This window comes from Camelus ferus, chromosome 2, assembly GCF_009834535.1.
Source record: "Camelus ferus isolate YT-003-E chromosome 2, BCGSAC_Cfer_1.0, whole genome shotgun sequence".
Taxonomy (NCBI): domain Eukaryota; kingdom Metazoa; phylum Chordata; class Mammalia; order Artiodactyla; family Camelidae; genus Camelus; species Camelus ferus.
The window spans coordinates 74,369,644-74,393,425 of record NC_045697.1 but is presented as its reverse complement, the minus strand read 5'-3'; the positions used below and the strand labels follow the sequence as shown (position 1 = coordinate 74,393,425).

The 23,782-nt window shown below is 34.7% G+C and overlaps 1 protein-coding gene and 1 long non-coding RNA gene across 4 annotated transcripts in view; one reads left to right on the top strand and one right to left on the bottom strand.

Annotated features, from left to right (window-relative positions):
* The window catches only part of GSTCD (glutathione S-transferase C-terminal domain containing), a 108,403-nt gene that overhangs the window by 9,518 nt on the left and 75,103 nt on the right, over positions 1-23,782 (bottom strand). For 2 of the 3 annotated variants that reach the window (XM_032461142.1, XM_032461137.1), the window contains 4 exons: positions 16,864-16,979; positions 16,659-16,703; positions 14,417-14,545; positions 1,345-1,478 (listed from right to left, as the gene is read on the bottom strand). In XM_032461142.1, coding sequence (XP_032317033.1) covers positions 1,345-1,478; positions 14,417-14,545; positions 16,659-16,703; positions 16,864-16,979 — 424 coding nt within the window. Of the gene's footprint in view, positions 1-1,344; positions 1,479-7,056; positions 13,377-14,416; positions 14,546-16,658; positions 16,704-16,863; positions 16,980-23,782 lie in introns of those variants that run through there. The other variant, XM_032461144.1, reaches the window with a different exon arrangement.
* Positions 14,568-23,503, top strand: LOC116657776. The gene is made up of 3 exons (XR_004312911.1): positions 14,568-14,957; positions 16,494-16,712; positions 20,335-23,503. It is a non-coding gene; the product is annotated as an uncharacterized LOC116657776 (long non-coding RNA).

Sequence of the window (23,782 nt, the reverse complement as noted above, 5' to 3'; positions counted from 1 at the left end):
AGTTGTCTGGTATCTGGCCCTAGTGTGATTAGGGCAGAGGGGTAGTGACCTGGGAGTAGTCCTCTAATGACAAAGGGGGCACATGTCAATAAATCTGCAGAGATGTGACAACGTCGACAGACACTAAATTGAGACTTTAAAATCAGTTAAATGAGACTGCAGGCTGAATAACTCAAATTAGCACTCTTAAGAATCTTCATAGTGCTAAACTTAACCAATTTCTTGATGAGTTGTAAAACATACGTTTTATCTATTTTATCGAAGATTTAGAATAAAATACAATTTCAAGTATTGAATAAGCCTCAAATTATATTTTAGTTTTTGCTTTTCCACAGTTCCTTTGGTTTTCTCTCAAGTAGTTGCAAATTGTAGTAAGGAACAAAACAATGAAAGAAAGAGAAGGCTATTCTTTTACTTTGTTATTTTAAACGACTTAGATAGAAACCTTTAAGTATAAATTCTAATGGAAATTTCTAAGGTTTCTTAAAAGCAATGATGCAAATGATCAAGAAGTCTTTTTTGACACATTATAGGATTTCCAAAACTAACACGTTTAATTTATTCTATAATTAAAATGATCAGCTGGATTCTCAAAAACTATAAATCAGAGTGAAATGTCATAAACCAAGAAGGGCCCTCTACCAGGTTGAGTTAAAGTGATGAGAATTAAAATGTCTCCCTCTTCTATGTGGGATAAGGAAGTAAAAACGGCCACTGAGCTTGCAGATTAATCACCACCACCCATGGGCAGAATTTAAAACTACTACTGCTACTACTTCACTGAGCAACAGCTCACATTTATGAGTGCCTACTCTGTGCCATTTCTAAGTGGCTTACATATATATCATTCGATCCTCATAAAAACCTTCAGGTAGTTACTATTTTAACCCCCTCTTTTATAGACGAGAAAACATAGGCAAAAAGTTTAATTGCCTGGGGTGAAACAATTTACAAAAGAATGAGGGGCCATTGTTTGCCATATTTGATGAAGTGGAATACTTCTGGGTCTGAGGTGCTTAACCACTACACTCCACTGCCTCTTCTAGGCGATACTTTCCGCTTAGAAGTACACAAAGAAGTGCTGAAGCTGCCGGACTGCCAGTCAGCTGACTCCTAGATAGACTTGCTTCTAAATTCCAACAAAAGCTGGATCCAGGAGAACAATCAAGGGCAGGCATAGAGGAGATGCTGTATCTTCCTGATACAGCTGATAAACAATACTTGCCATAGTGGAAAGTGGAAATGAGCCCCAAACTGAAATCTCATTGCGACTTGTTATCAAATAAGTTTTGTGTACGGATTTAATCCCCATATTGATGTCTTTGGCAGAACACAACATTTCACCTTTTTGGAAAATTAAACTTTGAGGTATTCTGAATGAAACCGTAACAGCATGGGCACGTGACAAAGGACGCCCGTGTTTTGATGCAGTGCTCAATCACCATGTCTGTTGCCACTCCACAAGCATGCAACGCCACCTGCAAAACAAAATCAAATCTTAGCTCGAAGTTCTTTCTTAATTAACAGTGCTACTTCGGGCCATTAAAAAAAAACCAAAAACAAAACCAAACACTTTTTGTGAGGATTGTTCCTTAAAGGGTTTCAAGTTACCAATTATTCCATAGTAGTTTAGAGTTCTCATTTGGATGTACCAAAAGACAATTAGCTATTGATATTAATTAAGAAAATTAAGCAATAGGTTGAAAGATTACAAATGGAACATTGCAAACAAAGCATAAAATTCATTTGGTGGAAAATGATGTTAAATATGGAAAATTCAATATATACGCATGTCTAAACTAGTGCTCTTTCTGATTGAAAATTTATTTCAGTTGTAGCCTTGTGTCAAGAACCGTAGACTGAAATCAGAATTTCAAGTCTAGAACTCTAATTGGCTGTGTGATCCTGGGCCACTTAAAATTTAACTTTTTTGGGCCTCAGTCTCTTCAACCAGAAACTGGTTCTGGTTCTGGCTGAGGTGACTGATTAAACTATGGTTAATAATACTGACACATCACAATGCTTTTGCAAAGATTAAGTAAAAGTGTGTATGAAAACACTTTCACAAATTCTGTCTGAATAGAATCTAATCAGTGTTGTATAAAACTGATCAAATCATATTTATGTAGCACCTTTTCATATTCATATAATTACAGTTCTTAACACTGAATGATGAATTGTATTAAATTCTTTTAATGAGTTTATTGAAAAAGGAATACAATTGTGGATTGAAGTCATGATTAGTGCTTCAATAATTCATGAAAAGAAAAATAACTCTAAAAATGATTTAAAATCTGTTTTTAGAACCAATGCCTTAAATATATCTATACTGTATTACAATCTAAAGCTGACAGTTGTGAAAATTATTAGGCTAAATACGGCAAAATAGGACTCTATGAAAGAAAATCAGATGCGGGGTTCTTGAGAGACGAAGCATTTTATCAGAAAAATGCTCAGACTGCCATTCCATTCTGGACAGAGGCAAACTGTATTGGATCACAACTGTCCTTTCTACAGACAAATCTCTCAACTTTAGGGTGGGGAGGCGCTTTTAGGGTGAAGCCAAAGAGATTTTCTGAAAATTTCTAGTTGTGAAGTAATGTAAGCCAGATTCCCCTTGGACTGGAAAACCAAAAACAATGCTGTACTGAGAAGAGAAAAGCAAGATCCCTGCTCTCAACCCTCCTGCTCCTGAATTCTTCCCTCCTTCCAGGCTTACATCACCTCCACAGACGTCAACAATCCCTATGGTTGCTGTGCACCACCTTTCCAGCTTCACGCTGAAAACAGAGCTTTGGAAGGCAGCCGTCCAGTGAAGGTAGCAACAACTACTGGATAGTGAAGAACTTTAATTTCTCATCTGCTCCTTTTATTTAATCAGCTTTGCAGGGTAAAAATCAGGCCAGCCCTTATTTTCATGAGTAGCTGGAGAAAACTACATAGTAAAACTTAGATGTATTTTCCCCTGGAGGGAGAGAGAAGAGAACCAACATTCACCCAGTGCCCTTTCTGTGCTGGCAGCTCTGCTGGGTGATGGCACGCAGATCTTTCTATGCTCACAACAGCCCTGAAAGATTTTATTATCTCCAACTTAGACTTGAGGAAACTAAGGCTGTGGGAAATTAAAAATGTGCTCACAACAAAGCAGCTCCGGAGAGGCAGGGTCCTGACCCCAGAGCCTGACACCATGTGTTAATCACATCAGGCTGCTTCCCCACGAAACCCTTGTAAGGCTCTTAAAGAAAAGTTTAGAAAATTTACTTTTATAAACCACCCTTTACTTAGGTTCACATACCCTTTGTTACATGCAAAAGAGTGACTTTATTTCCCTCATTTAAACAACTAAATCTAAGAACTATTTACAGGATAGATTTTATTAGGTCTAAAAGGTTTTCTCACATCACATGCTCCTAATTTCCATTGTCACCAAATGCAGATCAGAATAACCGGCAAATAATGAAGAGAGATACAGATCAATGGAACCACTTGGATATGGAAATTTAGCATACAACAAAGGTGACACTTCAAACGATGTGGGGGAAAATGGACTTTTTAATACGTGATGTTGAGTTAACCTGATAGCTATATAAAAAATAAAATTAGATCCTTTCCTCTCACCACACATACATTTCAAATGGATTAGAGCTTTAACATGCAAAAACAAATTAACAAACAAAAAAATACATTAATTCCTCCACAACCTAGGGGAATGGGAAATAATTTCCTGACTATGTCTGAGAGTCCACATGCAATAAGGGGTAAGGTTAATGAATATGTCACAGTACAAATAAAAAAAAAACTTTCATATGTCAGAAAACCAAAAACTGTATGTAAAAACGCAAATGATAAAGTGAGAAAAAGATTTGCAATTCATAGCAAAAGGGACAATATCCCTAACATACAACAAGCTGCTAAAAATAAAGAAAAAGCCCAATGATCTCACAGTAAAATGGGCAAAAGATTTGGACAATTCACAAACAATAATATGTAAATAGGCCTTAAACCGAAATTGTTTAATATTGTTCGAAATAAGAGAAATCAGCATTGAAATTCTATTAAGATACTACTTATCACCAATAAAGTAGCAAAAATCCTAAAATTTGGCTAGGCTGTGGGAGAACAGACACCATCAAATATATTGCTGGTGGGAATACAAAAATGTTACAATCCTTTGGAGGAGAAATTTAGGAATTTGTGTTCTCATTAGTAAAAGTCTATCCAAAGGACACATGGCAGAAATAAAAAAAAAAACAGTTATTCATTGAGGCAATATATGAAATAACAACAAAATGGAAACAAGTCAATTTTCCATTGACAGAGCATTGGTGGAATAAATGTAACAGACTACTCTGCAGCTCTAAAAAAGAATGAGGACTGTCTCCATACGTGGCCATGGATGGTGTCACTGAATGACAAATAACGTTTAAAAATTCTCAAACTATTTTCAGTAATCATCATTGGCGGTTGTGTTGTTTTTAGGACTCTAACATGTATATTGTGAGATAAATTAAGAAACATGCTACTAGGAAAAAATTTTTCTTTTTAGCATAAGAGAAAGATGAGATAAGAGATGGATAAGTAAGGCTAAGTTAAAATCCCACAGTACAGAATTTAAGTTGGAATTATCAGTATGAACCTATGAAGATTTTGTTTAAAAAAAAAAAAGGTATTGCCTAGCTCAGAAAAGCCTAGAAACAAAGACCAAACCAGTAGCAATAACCATCCTTAGTGCTTAGAATGTGGTAAATAATAGCATTTGCTCTAAAAAGAATTTAGAGCTCTCTGGAGACACAGCTGATGTCAGACATGAGGTAGGAAATACATAAGATGAGCTGGAACACCTTGTTGTTCTGAAACCATGGATACTATCAAATACTATTGAAGCCTTGTCAAAAAGACTCAGGAGCCAACCCAAGAGGCTCCCACTGAACAAAGATGGGAATATTTGAGCATCAATGAGAACAATAATGTCAATGGACTGAAGTATTTCAAACATTAAATTGATGAGTTGATAATACTTATATTAAAAAAAAAGCTTAACTGATCACTTTTGGTAGATAACCAATGCACTTTGAAAACTGGAAAATATAGAAGGCATTTTCATGAAATAGGGAATGATACTGATAATAATACTACTATAAATTTAATATTACTGAATAATGATAAGTGCATATGCTAAGTGCTTTCCATGTGTTTACTTGTTTAACACACAACAACCCTATGAAGTAGGTACTAATTTTTTTAACCTACTGTGGTTAAAAAAACCAGAACATAAAGTTTATAGTCTTAACCATTTTTAAGCATACAGTCCAGTAGTGTTAAGTATACTCACATTGTTGTGAAACAGATCTTCAGAATTTTTTCACCTTGCAAAACTGAAACTCTGAACCTACTGAACAACAGCTTCCCTTTTCTCCCTCCCCCCAGCCCCTGGTAACCACTAATCTACTTTCTGTTTCTATGAATGTGCCTGTTTTAGTTACATCATATAAGTGGAATCATACATTATTTGTCTTTTTGTGACTGGTTTATTTCACTTAGTATAATCCATAAATTGCATCCATATTGTAGCATTTGATAGGATTTTCATCTTTTTAAAGGCTGAATAACATTCCATTGTATACACTTACCTCTCCAAATCTGCAGGTTCTGCACTTGCAAATTCAATTCAACCAAATTGAAAATATTTTAAAAAAAATTCCAGGAAGTTCCAAAAGGCAAAACTTGAATCTGCCATGCACCGGCAACTAGGTACTTAGTATTTATATTGTACCTACAACTATTTTCAAAATATTTACATTGTATTAGGTATTATAAGTAATCTAGAGATGATTTAAAGTATATAAAAGAATGTGTATAGGTTATATGCAGATATTATGCCATTTTTTTTTATAAGGGACTAGAGCATCCTTGGATTTTGGTATGTGAGGGGGTCCCAAGGGACAACTATACATATACACACACACACACACACACACACACCCACCCCCACATTTTGTTTATCTATTCATCCATCCATGGACATCTGGGCTGCTTCCACCTCTGGTATTGTGAATAGTGCTGCTATGAACATGAGTATACAAATATCTAAGTGGGTACTATTTTAAGATGAGGAAATTGAAGCCCAGAGAGGTTAAGTAACTTGTTTCAGGTGACATAACAAATTAAGGATCCCAACTCAGAAGGTTTGGGGCCTCCCATTCTAGATAACTCCTCTATACAAATACAACAGCCTCTGCTTACCCGCAGAGGATGTGTTCTAAGACCCTCAGTGGATGCCTGAAACCAAGGATGGTACCAAACTCTATAACACAGATGACCTTTACACCATGTGGAAGTTAGGGACACCGACCCCCCCATGCAGTTGAAAATCTGAGTATAGCTTTATAATTGGCCCTCCTTGTCCATGGTTCCACATCTGTGGATTCAGTCAACCACAGATCATGTAGACTGCAGTATATATTTATTGAAAAAATAAGTATAAGTGGACCCCTGCAGTTCAATCCATGTTGTTCAGGGGTCATTTGTAGTGTTTTTTCCTGGGTATAGGGGGAGAGTGTATACAGGGTGGATGCACATAACAAAGAGATGATTCATGTCCTGGGCTGGCGGGAGCAGGAGAGTGCAGACTTTCAAACTTATGAATTGTTTGCTTTACTTTTCTTTCTTTATTTTTATTATTTGGGGTGGGGATAATTAGGTTTATTTACTTCTTTATGTTTAGAGCGAGTACTGGGAATTGAACCCAGGACCTCATGCATGCTAAGCATGTGCTCTTCCACTTGAGCTATACCCTCCGCCCCATGAATTCTTTTCTTTGGAATTTTCCGTTCAATAATTTTGGACCATGGTTGACCTCAGGTAACTGAAACTGAGGAAAGCAAAACCAGAGGTACAGGGTGGGGACTACTGTATACTCCTTCTCATTTTATTCATCTCATTGGTCCTACTATCTTCTGGAATTACACCACCACAGAGAACTAGCATGTATCCAATATCTGCTAGATGTCAAAATCTTTACACAGATTTTATTTTCTTGATTTAATCACTTAATTCTTTTTTTTTTTTTTTTTTAAAGAAATTTAACACTTTAAATAGATCTTATTGTCTCTTGCAAAAACATGTCCAGTGTCACCATGGTCAGATAATCTCTGGATCCAGGTCTGACCCCAAAGCTCACAGGCTTTCCATTATATGATGCCACGCCTTCACTGACCAGCATACTTGGAGCTAGAAGGGGCCTTAGAGACTGTCTTTTTTAATGAAGAATTTCTGGGTATCACTCTTAGGTTTGCCACTGATTTGTGAGAAGGAGGAATGAAATATGTGCTGGTTACACATAAAGGAAGTGATAAAGGAAGGAAACAACAAAGAGAAATGCATCTAATTTTTTTTTTCTTGCTGTGTTCGTCTTCCCCAGGTGGAGCCTCAACTTCTGTGTTTATAACATGAGAAGGTTGAACTGAATGATCTCTAAATTTGCCCCAGCCCATTCATGCTCTGAGCCTTTGCTTCTCAAAGAGGTATTCTTAACCAGATATCTTAAACAGAAGCAAGCTTGGTCCCAGTTGCGCACTCATGTTCCCCCTCTTTAAAAAACTTTCATGCAATTATATTATATGTAATTGGCTTTAAAATTCAGATAATGCTAAAAGGCATGTAATTATAAAAAGAGTCCCTTGGTCTACATACACTTCTCCACCGCAAAGGAAAATCTGGTGTCCAAAGCTAATGCTTTTCAACTCATTTGTTTTCTTTCCTGAAATCCATCTGTGTTTTTCTATACAATAAATGTATATTACTCTCTTGATTTGGAAATACTAGACATTATCTATTGATTTTCTGTTATGGAAGATGAGGTTTTTTTCTTGCATATTTGATATACCTTTTCCTTTTTCCCATTCTCTTTTAGTTGTGTTCATGCACTGTTTTTATTATTATTGCTTTGTAGATAACTGTATATATAGTTCACTGCTGAAATAAGTATGCTGTACAATTTTTTTTTTTTTTAACATCCAAGACTTTCCCTGCCCAAAAGCCCTGTAAAATGCCCTATGGTACTATTTTCCACTGTGTGAAAATTGTCAAATAATTGGCCAGTTCCATTTTTCTTTCCTAAAGACATCTTTTCTGAGCCTTTTGGCCTTTATTAAAATATGGACTCAATGCTTTATAGGCCTGCGGCCGAGCTCTGGTCCTTTTGCCGTCATACAGGGAACTCTCAATACCTGCTCAGTGTTGGAGACCACTTTATCCCTCTTTATTATTTACTCTCTTGTATTGGTGAAGCACGTCTTCTTTGTAGTTTCCTGGTGTACATTTTCTTGAGACCTGGACATTTTCTTTATTACTTTCATACATGATTGATTGACTGGTCAGGTGTAAAATTTTATGTTGGAAACTTTCCTTTAGAATTTTGAAGGCATTGCTTCACTGCCTTCTAGTCTTCCATGTTGCTACTGAGAAGTGTGATGGCATTTTGATTCCAAATTTTCTGTACGTGACCTTTTTGTTTTTTCTCTCTGGAGAGTGTTAGGAACTTCTTTATATCACGATGCTTCTTTTTTCCCCCCACAATAGTGTTTCTTGCTTTAGATCATTTCTCAAGTGGGCTTTTTTCAGTCAAGAGAAACACAACCTTCATTACTGACACATTGTCTTATATTAGTTCTTTGATATTTTCCTCCCCACCATTTTATCTGCTTTCTCTTTCTGGTCCTCCTGTTACTGAGGTATTGGATTCATGGACTAAATCTCTATTTTTTTTTTTTAATGCTTCTTTCAGTTGTTATTTCTATGTCTTTTTTTTTTCTTGTCTTTTTTTTTTTTTTCAAATGATGATCTACATTTGACCTTTTAGATTTTCTACTTGCTTTTTATTTTGGTCAACATATTTTCAGTTTCCAAGAAGTTCTTTCTTATTCTCTGATGGTTCATTTCTTTTTCTTTTTCATTCTGTCCTTGTTTCCTTAATGCACTATCTTCTCTGATCTCTCCTGAATAAGACACTTTGTCGTGTTTGTTGCTTTGGATTTTTCTATTTTGGAAGTTTCCATGTTTGATATTCCTTGGCTGTCAGTTCATATAAAAAAGTGAATCATTAAAATGTTGATTGGAGGTTCTGAGTGAAAGGGTTGAAGACTGGTGGGTTTCCCTCGTGATTAGATGATCAGGTGGCCAGCTGGCTTTTTTTTTTTTTTTTTTTTTTTTTAAATAACAGCTACAGAATTTGTAGTTGTTCTCTCTACGGACAGTTCTGATTCTGTAGTGGAGGATCTTATAATCTCTTTGACTGAAGAGATGATTCTAGCTTCTGAAGGAATTCTGGAATTAAAGGCACTCAGTTCTTATTTTCAGTGTGACATCATCCTTGCCCTCTTTTTCCCTATACTTGGAAAGTCTGTTATACTTTTCTTATAGAATAAACTTCTGGTCTCTTGCAGGAATCAGGGGGAAACAGTCACTTATCTACACAAGGTGGGGGTGGGCATCTGGGTCTCTAAATAAAAATTTTAATTAAACATGATTTCAGCTCCTTCTTATCCCCTTCATCTGAGGTGTCTGGTGTCCTGAAGTCCTGAAATTTTCTGGGATTCTGCGAGAGCAAAGTGACCTGCTTCCTGCTAGCCCTCCTGACACTCCCTCTCACCAGGCATTTAAGGGTGATCTTCCTCTTCTCTACTCAATAATTTATTTCTTCAGTCTTCATTCTGTCTTCAAATACTGTAGTTCAAGTAACAGAACCTTGAACACTGCTTTATCAAAGATGGAATATGATTTTTCTGGTTCTTGTTCTCTTTGTTATTTGGGGGTCTGATCTTTCTTGAGGAGAAGAGAGTTGAAATATCTCTATCTGCCGTGTTCACCTGGGAAGTCCTACATTATCCTAAAGATTTTTTAAAAATTGTGTTTGCAGAATATATAATTTCTCAAATTCCTCTGCTTCTAAAACAAAGATTTAAATCATTCATCAAAAATGTTACTGAATTATCTTCTACAATTGCATATGTTGCTTCTAATTGTACACTAATACACATTAACTAGAAGTGAGCTTGTAATTAAGCACTCAGCACTGATAAACCATAAACAATCATATTACAATTGTATGGATAAAAAATAAAAAAGTAAATACAGAACTCAAAAATAAACTTTTTAGAGATCTTGATATATGTTGATAAATCGAAAATATTCACCAATACTGTTAGAAATCAATGCCTCATCACCTGGTTGAGATGAGTCTATGTTACTACTGAAGTTATCCAACTGAAACATTTTGGTGGGCAGGTTGTTTAGCATTGACACAGCTCTTGTTTCTTAATGCAAAGTGTGTTTTTCCATAGTCATGGCTCTTTCAGTAATACTGTTTGACAACAAGGTTTCTGTTATATTGTTTGAGAGCATAGGTATCAATAATAACACATTATAAATTAGGTCTTAAAAAGTAAAATCTTGTAAAGTAAGCTTTAACAATAATAAAAATTATTTATCTTGCACTAGACAAGAAGGCAATAATAGACTTCTTTAAAGAAATAGCCTTAAAAAGTCCACTTTTAAAGCAATCTTCTAAGTTACCCTTTAAGGGTATGGTAATTGATATATATCTCTTAAAAAATTATCATAAGCTTGGTGGCTTAAACAGCAGACATTTATTCCTCTCAGTTGTAAGGCTGGGAAGTCCAAGATTAGGGTGCTGGCAGTTCTGATGGTGAGTTTGCAGTTGGCCAGTTATCACATGATGGAAAGCTGAGCGAGGAAGCAAGCTCTTTTCTCTTCTTATAAAGTCACTGATTCCATTCAGGAGAGCTCCACGCTCATGACCTAATTACCTCTCAAAAGCCCCACCTCCTAATATCATCACATTAGGGGTTAGGAATTCAACATATACATTTTTTTTTTAAATGGGGCAGGGTGGGGGAAGGGCACAAACATTCAATCCATAACATACTCAATTCAGGGTCATATAGCTACAGGTATTGAAACTAGAAGGAAAAAACAAACTTTCTTGGATGTTTCTTAATTTTGAAAAAACTTTCATATTTTCCTTAGGACATTAATAGCCATTATAATCAAAATCAGAGTAAGTCAATTAAAAGGTATTTCTATAATAATCAAATACTTGTTTTGAAAGAAATCATATACATATGTGTGTGTGTGTGTATATATATATACACACTATTTTCAGAATTCTTTTAGATACCTGGTAGTAACCCTTAGGGTCCTATTAGCCTTTCTTGGTTAAATAAGCCAGGTATTTATCTATAAAATATTAAGCACATATATTTATTTCTTCTATTTTTATTGCTTATATTATTATGATGATAAAATAGTAGTATGTTAAATGTGGAATTTTTGAAAATTCTGGATAAAGAAAAATATTATTACAAAGTATATAGAGACAGCCACCTGAAAAAAATACCTATTAGCATAATTTCCTCCAATCCTTTTTAGTGCAGTTTTCATATGGTTGAGATTGCACTGCACAGAGTAAAAAGAGGCCCAGTTTTTTAATATGGTACTTCCTAAATGCTAGGAAATCTGCTAAGTGCTTCACATACATTGTATCAACATCCTAAGAGCCAGATATTTTACACCTATTTCATAGATGAGAAGACTGAGGATCAATGAGTTTAAATAAGTTGCCCAAGGTCATACAACTAGTAAATGGCTAAGCTAAGGCTTCCTTTAGCACAAATTAAACTCAATGTTAAAATCCATACTCTTAACCATTATGTTTAATTATTTTCTCTGTTTACCATAACATTTCATGTTATTAATAAATCATTACAAATATCATGTAAATGAAAAATTTCAAAGATCCTGTATGATTAACCCCCTCACCCTACTGAAGTCTTGCAATCAATGAGTAATAATATTTTCAAAATCTTTGCAAATATTAAGAGCAAGAATGGAAGAGCATTCAAGTTGAAATGCTTTTGGTTACTACAGACTTTGAATGTTTTTATAAGCTTATTAGACATCTGTATTTCTAAAGAAATATATTTCTCAAATAAGCACAGTGTAAATCAGAAACTACAAAATAACTCTTTGGAACCCAGTATTACCTAATTGATTCTGGTTATATGGGGAAAGCATAGCCTGTGGGGGTAATGGAAGACCTTGCTGAAAAATCTGAAAATAATTAGATTTGTTCTCTCCCATTATTTCAAATCAAACTAGTTTAACAAAAGTCAGTAAATCTATTCATTTTTGCCTGATACGTTGTACTAACAGAGATAAGACCAATAATTAGTATTTCAATTCTTATATAGAATTGGTTTGTTTAAAGTTCCTAAAGATAGTTGGTTCAAAACTTTAAAATTCCCCCCTTAAAATCTTGTTTACATCATTAATTTTTATATCTAAAGAAAAATAGTGAAAGAAAAAGGCATTTACTAAGCAAAGATAAATGCTAGCTAAACCCTTACTTGAAATACCACAAAAATGTGAATTTATGGAGTTTGAATGCATTTCCAATACCTGGTTATTCTGATTTGCACTCTAGCTACAGTATTTTCACTGGAATCTATTTAATACAAGAGTTAGAGTCACTGGTGCATTTAGTTTGATTTATCTAGTGACAAAACTTCAATTATCCTCCTAGGCAAATTATACTCTTGAGAGTAAACCTCATTTCAGTTTAATTCTTCAAGTAATTTTAATTCATTTTCCATATATCTTGACAAAGGTAATTATGAAAGAAAAAAACCATTATGGATATATTATTATGAAATATAAGAGGAAATATTACTTCCCAAAAGACATATACATTGTTAGCTGGAGTTAGTGAATTATATGACCTTGAAAGTTACAAGAATATGCCAGAATGATTTAGCACCTTTAAGTCACAGGCAGCTAAAGAGATGCATGGTTGACGGGCTGGGAATTTTGTGATCTGAGAGGTGAGTAAACAGGCAGCACTATCTTGCCACCTTATTACATTCTGCCTGGTGTATTGGTAACATGGGCATCCGTTTAATGGCTCATTTCGTGGGAGAAGATTTATCCTTAACCTTGGCGTTTATGTAAACTGTAGGCTGCAAATAAACATATATTTAATTTGAATTTGCTATATCAGATGTCTGTATTTTCCTGAATATCCTAACTAACAGTTTTCTTAATAGTTTACTTCTCTTTCTATAAGCTTGGCTTGAGATAATCAATCTAGATCATGTCTACAAAGGAAATAAATTGTATATGTTTAGGCCGTAAAAATGACAACAAACTCCACAAATTTGCAGTTGTTGATATTTAAGAAATGAACTTCATTGGACAAAAGGTCTGAGCTTCTGAAATTAGACAAGAATTCCACCTATACAAGCCCATTGCATAAGTTACATGAACATACACAGTTGGGAATGCAAATTAGCACCAGCTTCCTGGAAAGTGATTAGGCAAAGTTACCAAAAGTCTTAAATGATGCATAAGATATACATAATAGTAATAACTACAATATACTAACAACAACAAAAAAGAAATATGATCAATGAATAGGGAAAGTATGACAATTTCAGGTAAAACAGGATTGATGTAGTATGATCTCAACAATGTTAACATATGTAAATATGCATTTGTTTGTGTGTATAAATATATAAAGACCAAAGGGTTTTAACAGTATTTATCTCTCACTAGCAGAAATCCTGGTGATTCTTTTTTATGTTACTATGTATTTTTCTATTTTGAGCATTTAGTCTTATAGAAATAAGTCTTATAAAAATCATTTGAAACAAATACAAGAACAGCAGCAATGCTAAAGTTCCACCACAGCATGTAACTCTGGGTTTAAATGAGCTGACAGAATCACATTATCTTTGGTCTTTTTAGTAATATCAAACAATAACAATTTAATCTGAAGGTTTCAGAAACATCACCAATATACTGGAATATATTATATTTACATATAATATATATTTAGCAACTAGAAGCAAAAAATACATGTAGATCTCAAATTCTTGCTAAAGAAAGTATTACCTAAAAGCAACTCTAGTTTTTACAGGTTATTAACAAGTTGTTTTTTTCTATTATAGTCTCTTTTTCTTTTCTTTCATTATCTTCTAAAAATACGGAATAAACCAAGGGAAGTCATCTTCATTAGAATTCACTCAATAAATCATTCAATTAATAACTATTTTTAAGTACTTGCTATGTGTCAAACATTGTTTTGGGCACTGGGTATTCTGCAGTGAAGAAAATCAGGTTCTTATCTGGTAGAGGAACAAATATTGTCCTTACCATGTAATGATGAAGTGCTATGAATACAGTAATATTCATTAATATGCTATACTTTATAGACAGTAGAAAACAAAAGTTATAAATTCCTTGTTTAGCAAAAATATAAATTTACCTCCTTTATTTACTCTAAGGCATATCATTTTTCTTATTCAGTAATTAAGGAAATTGAAATTGCTTGATTACTTACCCCAATATTAAACATCCCTGTAAAATACTCCATATTTGCTTGAATGAACCAAATATTGCTTAAACCTAGTTCGTCACTTCTCTTCTTAGCATGAATTAATGATAATTCCTTGTTTTCTATTAACGTAACCTAGATTTCACCCGGGAAATAATGGCATATTTAGTAACATAATTTAGACATTATGGCAAAGTATTATGACTGTATTTAATAGCTTTAATAACATAGATGATATTATATTGATCCTTATCCTGTGTCAGGAAGTATGCCAGACAATATGGTACAAAAATGAACAAGGCCCTTGAACCCTAACGCTTACCGATGTAGTGATATAACAGGCAATTATAATACAGTGAGTGATAAGTGTTTAATGAAAGACATATAATGTGTTATCAGAGAACTCAGCCTTGATGACTAAGGGAGGCTTTAGTCATTTACTATGAAAGAGTAACATATTAACTGAGGCCTGAAAAATGAATAGAAAGTAGCCTGGCGAATGAACAAGTGCTTTAGGCAGAGAGAGAAACATGCCCAAAGGCCCAAGGTGAGAAAGATCTGGTGTGTTTTAAGAACGGATAAATTGGTGTAGCTGGTGTGATGGTGATGGTGGGGATGGAGAGACAGGGTGTAGAGGGCAGAAATGAGGCTGGAGAGGTACCAGGATCCAGATTATGGGTGATAAAAGAAGGTTAAACTGCTGCAGTGTACAGTATGGATTGCTGGGGGTGAGGCAGAAGGCGGGGCAAGCAGTTAGGAATTTCTTTTTTTTTTAAATTTTTTTAGGGGGAAAGTAATTAAATTTTTAAAATTAATTAATTATGGAGGTATGGGGGATTGAACCCAGGACCTTGTGCATGCTAAGCACATGCCCTCTCCCCAAGAATTTCTAATAGTCATCCAGGCCAAGGAAGGTGGGAGACCATCACTGGTTAGGATGGAGAATGGTGGGCAGAATTAAATCACTTTTCATCTCTATCTTTCCTGGTTCAGTCCTTATTTTGTCCTTATGCTTATCCTTATGGAAAAGCCCTGGATCCCTTTGTATAAAAAACTTGGGATATCAAAGGTTTTCCAGCTTTTATTCTAGCTAAAACTTCCCTTTTCCAGTTAACATCTCTAAGTTCCCAGAACCATTAGTTAGGAAGGGAAAAAAAAAAAGACACCATATCCCTGCCTCTACATCTCCTGGATTCTGCTCTGTGAGCTTTCTTCCTCTTACTCCAACATGAAGTTGTTGTTTTCCTTAGTGATAAAACAGACATCTGCCTGTTTCTCCTAGTATTCTTTATTTTGCTATTTATTTTCTAAGAAAGATAAAGAATAATATCTGCCCATTTTCCACCATTCTGTTACATGTCATTCTGGCCAGTCTATGAGTTCTTCCACATTTTTTTCTTCCGAGAATAATCACTGTAATTATTTTGTAACTTCCAGAGAGTTTGCAAGCAAAGAATCTGCCCCAGTTCAGCTTGTATTTTGAAAAAAATGACATCAAATTCTGGACTTTTATTCTGAAAGACAGCCACTGTGAGGAAATGATTAAATATGACAGAAGACTAAAACCAGCACAAACTTCTAACAAATGTTGGCAAAGATTGTATAAATTATGCTACATTTACTTAAAAATATTATGAAATCATATTTTAGTGATATTTTAATGAGGCTATTTAAAACTATGTGCAACAGGGAAAATATTTATAATATAATATTGAGTGAAAGCAAGTGACTGAAAATGTATTTGCATTTTTAGAATTTGCAGCACTAGGCATCCTCATGAATGATGGCTTAATGAGAACAGGGGGAGAAAAGGATCTGATCAGGGTGGCAGATTTGGGGTTTATCTTTTTCTTTAAAAAAATTTTGTTGTTACAAGTCTGATACAACGGATGAAAATCAAGCTCCCAAAGAATGGGTTAAACAAGTTTCTGAAGCTGGTATTTCCCGTATAAAACTATGTTGACAATTAAACTTGTTTCCTCACTAATTACTTTATTTAACAGTGGAATAATTATTTCTTTTTAAAATTATTTAAAAATATAAAAAACTGTATTGTGGTCCTAACTACTTTTTTTCCCCTAAGATTCTGAATCTTAGAAGTTTAGTTCAGAGGAAAAAGGAAATGGCTATGCCATGTATTTGACCTGGGTGAATGATTACAAACTCGAAGAGGAGGAATAAGCCAGACGCAGCTAACTGAACTATGTAGTTTTCCAATGTTTCCCTCCATATGTTACTCGGAATTTACCTGGCATGATGGCAGCATGTAAGCAAGAACAATCCCAACATGGCCCTGAAAAAGGTAAAAAAAGAAACAAGGTAACTTTGGTCTCTGAGGCTTTTGTTGATTCTGAGACAACAATCTAGCCAAATAAAAACATGACTGTGAGGGTAGTGTAGTCAAATCACATAGTCTGGGAAAGGCTAAAGAGTATAAAGGAGAGATATAATACCCCACCGCTGCAGAAATCCACAATTCTGTCACCAGGTCTGGCCTGATTTGTCACCACATAGATGAGGTTGTTTAGCTGTTGCTGCTTCCGCAAAGCTCGATCACTGGACATTTTACCTGGGGAGACAAGAGATGCAGACAATGAAACGTCATGTCTTGTGAGGGACTTGAAGGCACTCGTAGCACAGAATGGACTAGCAGCACACAGGAAGAGGGGTACATATGTAAGTGAATCACACATTCCATATAATCCACTGTGAAAAGACCAGAGAACTAGAACCCAGAGATGAACTTTGTTTTTATTTATTTTTACTTTAATTCCTGGCCAACTTTCCTTTCCACAGCCATTGACAGAAAAATCTATGAAAAAATGGTCTTTGAAAGAGAGGAAACAATAAGTGAAACATTAACTTCAGGGTCATAAACAAAGTAAGTGTTAATAAATGTTACTGGTGGATAAAAATTAATAGTAATAGTCCCTTCCTTCTAACCCTCTCAGAGACACAGTGTAAAGATTACCTAATTTCAGCCCAGTGCTTAAATCTCCTTGGAGAAAAGCGATCCATGATAAGAAAACCATTTTTATTATTTAACTGGCACTTCCTTGAACTCTTAATTTTTCTGGTTAGGACACTTGGAACATAGGTATCATACTGTCTGAAATATATCCATGTTTATTATATTTAGAAATAAATTAGATTTTCTTATTTCTTCTTTGAAGCTTCCTTTCCTCATGAGTCAGACTCAGAAATTTAATGCAATTAGAGATTAAAGACAGGAGACTTCCAAGTACAAAATGCCTTGGGCCTAGCAGCATGAAAACATCTTAACTTTCTTTTCAAAAGCTACCAGTCAAGTCCACTAAAATAGTTTTGGAAGAATGAATAAAATTATTTGTTTTTTACATATTTCAAATGCACTGTTTCTAAGAACAAGATTAAGAAAATGTAAGAGAGTAGCTTTCAGTGATACAGATAAAAGGAAAAACACATATCAGCTTTTTGGCTTGATCAAAAGTTATTTACAGATACCAAAGTTTCCCTGCTCCACTGTCACCGGAAAATAGCATGGCTTTTGTCTTTTCTGTTTTTCTTCTTTCTTATGCTACTAAAATAAAAACATTCAGAAACTCTAAGGAAAAAATAGAAAATATGGATTTAAAAAGATCTTATGAGAGAAAAACTTCATCATCTCATAATTCAGAGGTAATATTTTTGTATCTATGTACTTCCAGTCATACCTGTAAGTGCATAATTTTCTAGACAGCATAGGAAACATTATATTATAAATTTTTCCATGTCAATGCATTTGTTTCTCTAAGTTTTAATGGCTGCACAATATTTTATTAACTATCTATATCCAGCTTATTTAACCAGTTTCTTACTGTAATAATGTGGTCATCTTCAGACAGCTGAGTCATTGTAAATATTCTTAATTATTTAGCATGGCCTAATGTAAATTTCAAACATGAAAAGTAATTCAATCAATAGTTTGGTGATGTCATTGGTGAAGACAGTTTCATGTAGCTTTAAAAAGAATTATTTTCATTTTTCTTTAATTATATAATTGCAAAAAAATTTAAACACAGAGTTGGTGAAAGCTTCTGTCATCCCATCCTCTGTGGATAACCACTACTAAGAGATTTTATTATGACAATTTTCAAACACATGGCAAAGCTGAAAGAATTAAGATTCAGTACATGACTCTATATCCTCCACCAAGATTCTACCATTAACAACTTACTAGACTTGGCTTATCATACTTCCATCTATCCATACCTCTATCCCTCCAGTCATAAATCCACCTCATTATTATTATTTTTTTAATGGCAATGCAGTTTTGATTTGGAGGAAGAGGAACAAGAAAGAGGAGGAGGGGGTGGGGTTCAGAAGGCAAAAATGGAAAAGCACTTTCAGGCGCTTGGGAGAGCTAGTGTCACAGATGCTGTTACTAAATGGAGCCGCCAAGAGGCAAGAAATGGGCACCAGCATTATTGTCTTTGTTCTGTCTGTGGATTTCTTAGCAATTCTTAACCAAAAGATTTTCATTAAAAAACAAAAGTCAAAAGGAATTATCTTTTGTTAAGAACAAGGAGATACAAAAATAAAATTTATTTAATGGACCATCTGTACCATATTTCTACTAGATATCTACAATTAACTAACTTTCATAGGTCTGTTTCAAAAGCAAATGTTGAAGATCTGTTTTTCTTGCCACGCCTGCATCTTTGCATATAAAGAATTTGTGCTTCACTTCTGCTAATGTGATACAATTATCCTGCATACAACTAAAAACATGTTAACTCAGAAGAGGAACAAAGTTCTTAGGTGGTTTTTACCCTTCTCCTTTGATACCCTGCAACTTAAAGACCATGATACAAAGTTAACTATTATTAATACATCTTATGTAAACTGATAAGGGAATAAAATAATAAAAAATATTTGCTTAACATATACACATATTTATAACAAAATAAGGAGGAGATACCCGTAATTATTACAATCCCTATCTCTGCAGCAGTCACATGATTACAGCTGGTTTTTGACTGCCTTTTTCACTGCCATCAAGGGGACGTCCCATACCCCTTTGCTCTCAGCCAGCACCTCAACGAGTCAAGGTTCATTGCCAGGTGGGGTGTATTACTTTCCTATGTCTACTATAACCAAATGGCACAAACCTGACAACTTAAAACAACAGAATTTATTCCTCGACAGTTCTGGATGCTGAAGTCTGAAATCAAGGCACCAAGGAGGCAGGTTCACAGTGCCATTCAGCACACCAAAAAAGTTCTCCAAAGAATCAGAGAGAAAAACAGTCACTTATAAAGGAACAAAACAGGCTGTTAACAGACTTCCCAACAACAGCAACAGAAGCCAAAAAAATAATGGCATAACAGACAAAATTACAGTCAGACACGGAAAGATACTGTACAGAGAAAAAAAACACAATTTAAGAAGAGGAGATAATACAGATCTTTTCAGATACACAATAAGTGAGTTAACTAGCAAACACACTCTCATTAAAGATCTTTGTACAGGATGTAATTCAGGGAGAAGGACTGTCAGAGGTGCAAGAGGAGTATAGATAGTAATTCTGGATGCAACAACACAGAGTACTGTCCAGAACTTAGGGCTCAGGGAGGAAAAAGAGTATAATAATTTTTATTCATCTGTAATTATGAAAAAAACTGAATAAAAAACCCATTGGCCCATTATCATATTCAGCATGTGGGCTATATATAGAAACAGTGAAAACAAAGGTTCAAGGATGTCCTGAAAGAAAAAAAAAAAGAATTTGTGCTTAAATAAAGGTTGAAGGCAAAGAAGTACTTTTCAGGGTTGTGTTTAAATAGAGATGAAACTCTTAAGCTGACCATAATATTCACAGATTGGGCTAAAAATACAGTAGAATGATGCCCAGATGCTTTATGGGAAAACTGCACCTAACAAACCATCCCCACCTCCTGTTCTAGTTTAGAAATATTATGAAGCTCCTGGAAACATGAATTGGATCTTACACACACTGAACAAGGTAAGAAAGCAGTATTTTGAGATATAATATTCATTTAAAAACCAAATCCTACTTTCTATTTATATCCAATATTCTTGTGCCTAAGACACCATTTACAAGTATAAAAGTATAATATATGTTTAACTTGACTAAAAAGGATGGTTCTTTAGGTGTCATCATGGAAAAACAAAACCCAAGAATCAAATGTTTTAATACAAATGATTTTATTTGTCCTGTCATGTAATTCTCCTACAAAGGAGTCTTTTCCTTGTCTAATCCAAGTTAGGAGGAACCTGATTATTTAGACAACTTCAATTGTTGTTTGCATGGCCCAAAAGGAAAGTACAAGGGTAAAGGAACCAATTTTTAAACTAAGGAAGAGCCAGATTTGAACACGAGAACACTAGCATTTTTGGTCAGATCAAAGCATCAAACAAGGCAGAAATGAAACAGAGAAAGAAAGAGAGGAAGAGAGGAAGAAAGAAAGAAAAGAAAGAAAGAAAAGAAAGAAAGAAAAGAAAGAAAGAAGAAAGAAAGAAGAAAGAAAGAAAGAAAGAAAGAAAGAAAGAAAGAAAGAAAGAAAGAAAGAAAGAAAGAAAGAAAGAAAGAAAGAAGAAAAGGAAGGAAGGAAGGAAGGAAGGAAGGAAGGAAGGAAGGAAGGAAGGAAGGAAGGAAGGAAAGATGGAAAATGTGCACATGGGCAGCCTGGATGCCTGCTCAATCTAGTAAATTCTGCTCCAGATCAGGCACAAAAATTAATTTTTTCTTTCTTCATTTGAAGTAACAAAGTACAGTGAATGTTACTGGTAAAAGAAAAATGGTTGGGCTCTTGGATACACATGAGACTTCTTAAAAAGATTAAGTTGTTGTTTTGTTTTCTGAGTACTTCTTTGCAATGTAGCACACCAACCACATTCTGTGAATTTTTTAAAAATATAATTAAATATGGAGACAAAGAAAAAAGCTAAAACTAGTGGTTTAGAGATTTTAAAAGCATGTTTTGTTTGGAAAGCTATAAAATCAAAAAAGCATGAGTAAATGTCTTCAATAGAGATGGATGTAGTAGAGAGGCTGTAGAAAAGGCACAAGACAATTGAATGGACAGGTGGAACTGACAGGACCTTTGGCAGGTGAGAAGGAAGGTGACAACCACACATTTTAATGTTTTCAAGAGGCTCCATTAACATTAAGACAAGCTGATGAATAGTCACTTATGTTTTACAGGTCAATGGACGGTGAAGCCCAAGTTGCACAGGGGCGCTATGGTTTTCATGGCTGGAACAGTCACTAGGGCACCTACTGTATGTCCGGTTCTTGTCTAGATGCTGAGGGCACAACTCAAAGTGAGTAAGATTGTCTTTCAGCAACGGAGAGGGTATCTAAGAAGACGGTATAGGTTTTTATTATGTGCAAAGGTATGTACAATGCAGATAAAGAACTAATTGAGACATCACAGAGGATTTTACAGAGATGTAGGGCATTTCAGCTAAGTCTTTAAGAAGGAACAGAAAACTGCCAGGTAGAATGGGTGGGGAAAGCACGCCAAGAATGAAATGGCATACTTAGCGGGGAAACTGCAATTTGCTCACTTGTGCTTGAAAATGAGGATCAATGGGGAAGTAGTAAAGCATAAGATAGACCTGAAAATACAGGCAGGGCCAGAGAGAGGGCATTGCTTGTTATCTTGCCTCTCTCTGCTGTAGGGAAAACATGGCCTTGCTTTCATACTTAATATGTTAGCGCTCCTTAGAGACAAGTTCTATTTGAATAGACAGCTTTGTTATTTTTATATTATTTCATACTGAAGATTTTTTTATACTGCTAGCCTGCATTATTTTTATTATGGATAGAGTATATCCTCAAATTAGATAGGATTATTCATAAAATTATGTGGAGCATTCAACTCTCTGAACATTGGATAGTTCCTTGAAATTATCACATCTGGTTAGTCAGTTGCTTTATAAATTTATTCTCTTTGCCTGAAACCTACTGCTCACTCCTGGGTACATTTACATGTATTACTTTTGTAATCAGTTTTTTTTTTAAATACAAAATAGAAAAAAGTTACTTTTCAAACTCTGTTGCTACCCCAAAGAAGTAATCTTTTATAGCCTTATTAAATATTGAAAAAGTTTTCTTATTATAAAATGATTCCTGGGCATTATTGATTAGATCAACTACCCAAAAAGAACCATTAGCTGAAATTGCTTCTGTCTCCATGAAATAGATAACAGATGATTTTTCCTGGAACTACATAAATGGGCCCAATTAAGTGGAAAGATTATTAGAAGACTGACAGGCACATAACAGGTGCTCAATAAAAGTTTAATGATTGAATTTTCTCTGCAATTATGGCTTAAACTGCATTTCAAGGCAGTATGTTAACTTTTGCAGGTACTAAGTATGAAAACAAGTTCAACTGTATTTGAAAATACACTGTGTTGATATAGTAAAAGAAGTCAACTATGAAGCAGTGTTTTAGGTGGAGGATAGAAAAGGTTCTGAAAACTTTTATGAGGGACTGAGAAAGCTGCCATTTAAAGCTATATCAAAAGCTCAAAGAAAAGCAGGAACAAAATTCCTAAAGAAACCCCTAAGAGGAGGAACAAAACTAAGCAGAGACATCAAGTTTACACTTTAGGTTAGGGAAAACTTGTTTCAAATTTTGAAGATGATTTCTTGGGAATATTAAAAATTTAGAACAGTCCTTCCAATTTACATTTTTTAAAGCCAGTTGCAGGCTAGCATCACTAATCCTCTTAGCCATGGTGACCTCAGTGTGACAGTATTCTTCTTGCAACAGTGGTTACTAATCATCTGATACCTTTTCCTCCTTTCCCCCATGCCCTGCCCACAGTGCAGTCTATGAAGTCATCAACAGTGTAACAGTGTGACGGCATTTTCAGTCTGATAGTTTTGTTATATACATTGTTAGAGTATTCAATAATCATTAACTAGAAATTTCCTCTAAATTGAGGGAAAATCACCTCATAAATATCATTTTCAATTAATCATGCAACCAACAAATCAACCAACCAACTTGACCTACAAAGAACTGTTCTAGACAATGTTAGGGACACAAGGATGTCTAATGCTTGATTTCGGTCCTTAAGAAACCCATACCTTATTTAAAACAGAACAAAAACATTATATTTGACCTTAAAAATGTACCTTATTAACCACACTGTAAAATATTTTAATGACATTTAAAAAGCCCTAAGTTACAAAAATTCATATTTCTTTCATTAAAGCTTCTAAAATGATTGATAATAGTTTCTGTTTATATGATGCTTTGTGATTTATTAAGCACTTGCACATTTGCCATATCATCTAACCTCATGGTTGTCAGGTTGTCAGGTGGATGTCATGTTCCTTATTTTACAAATGAGGGCACTGCACTGAGGAGGCTG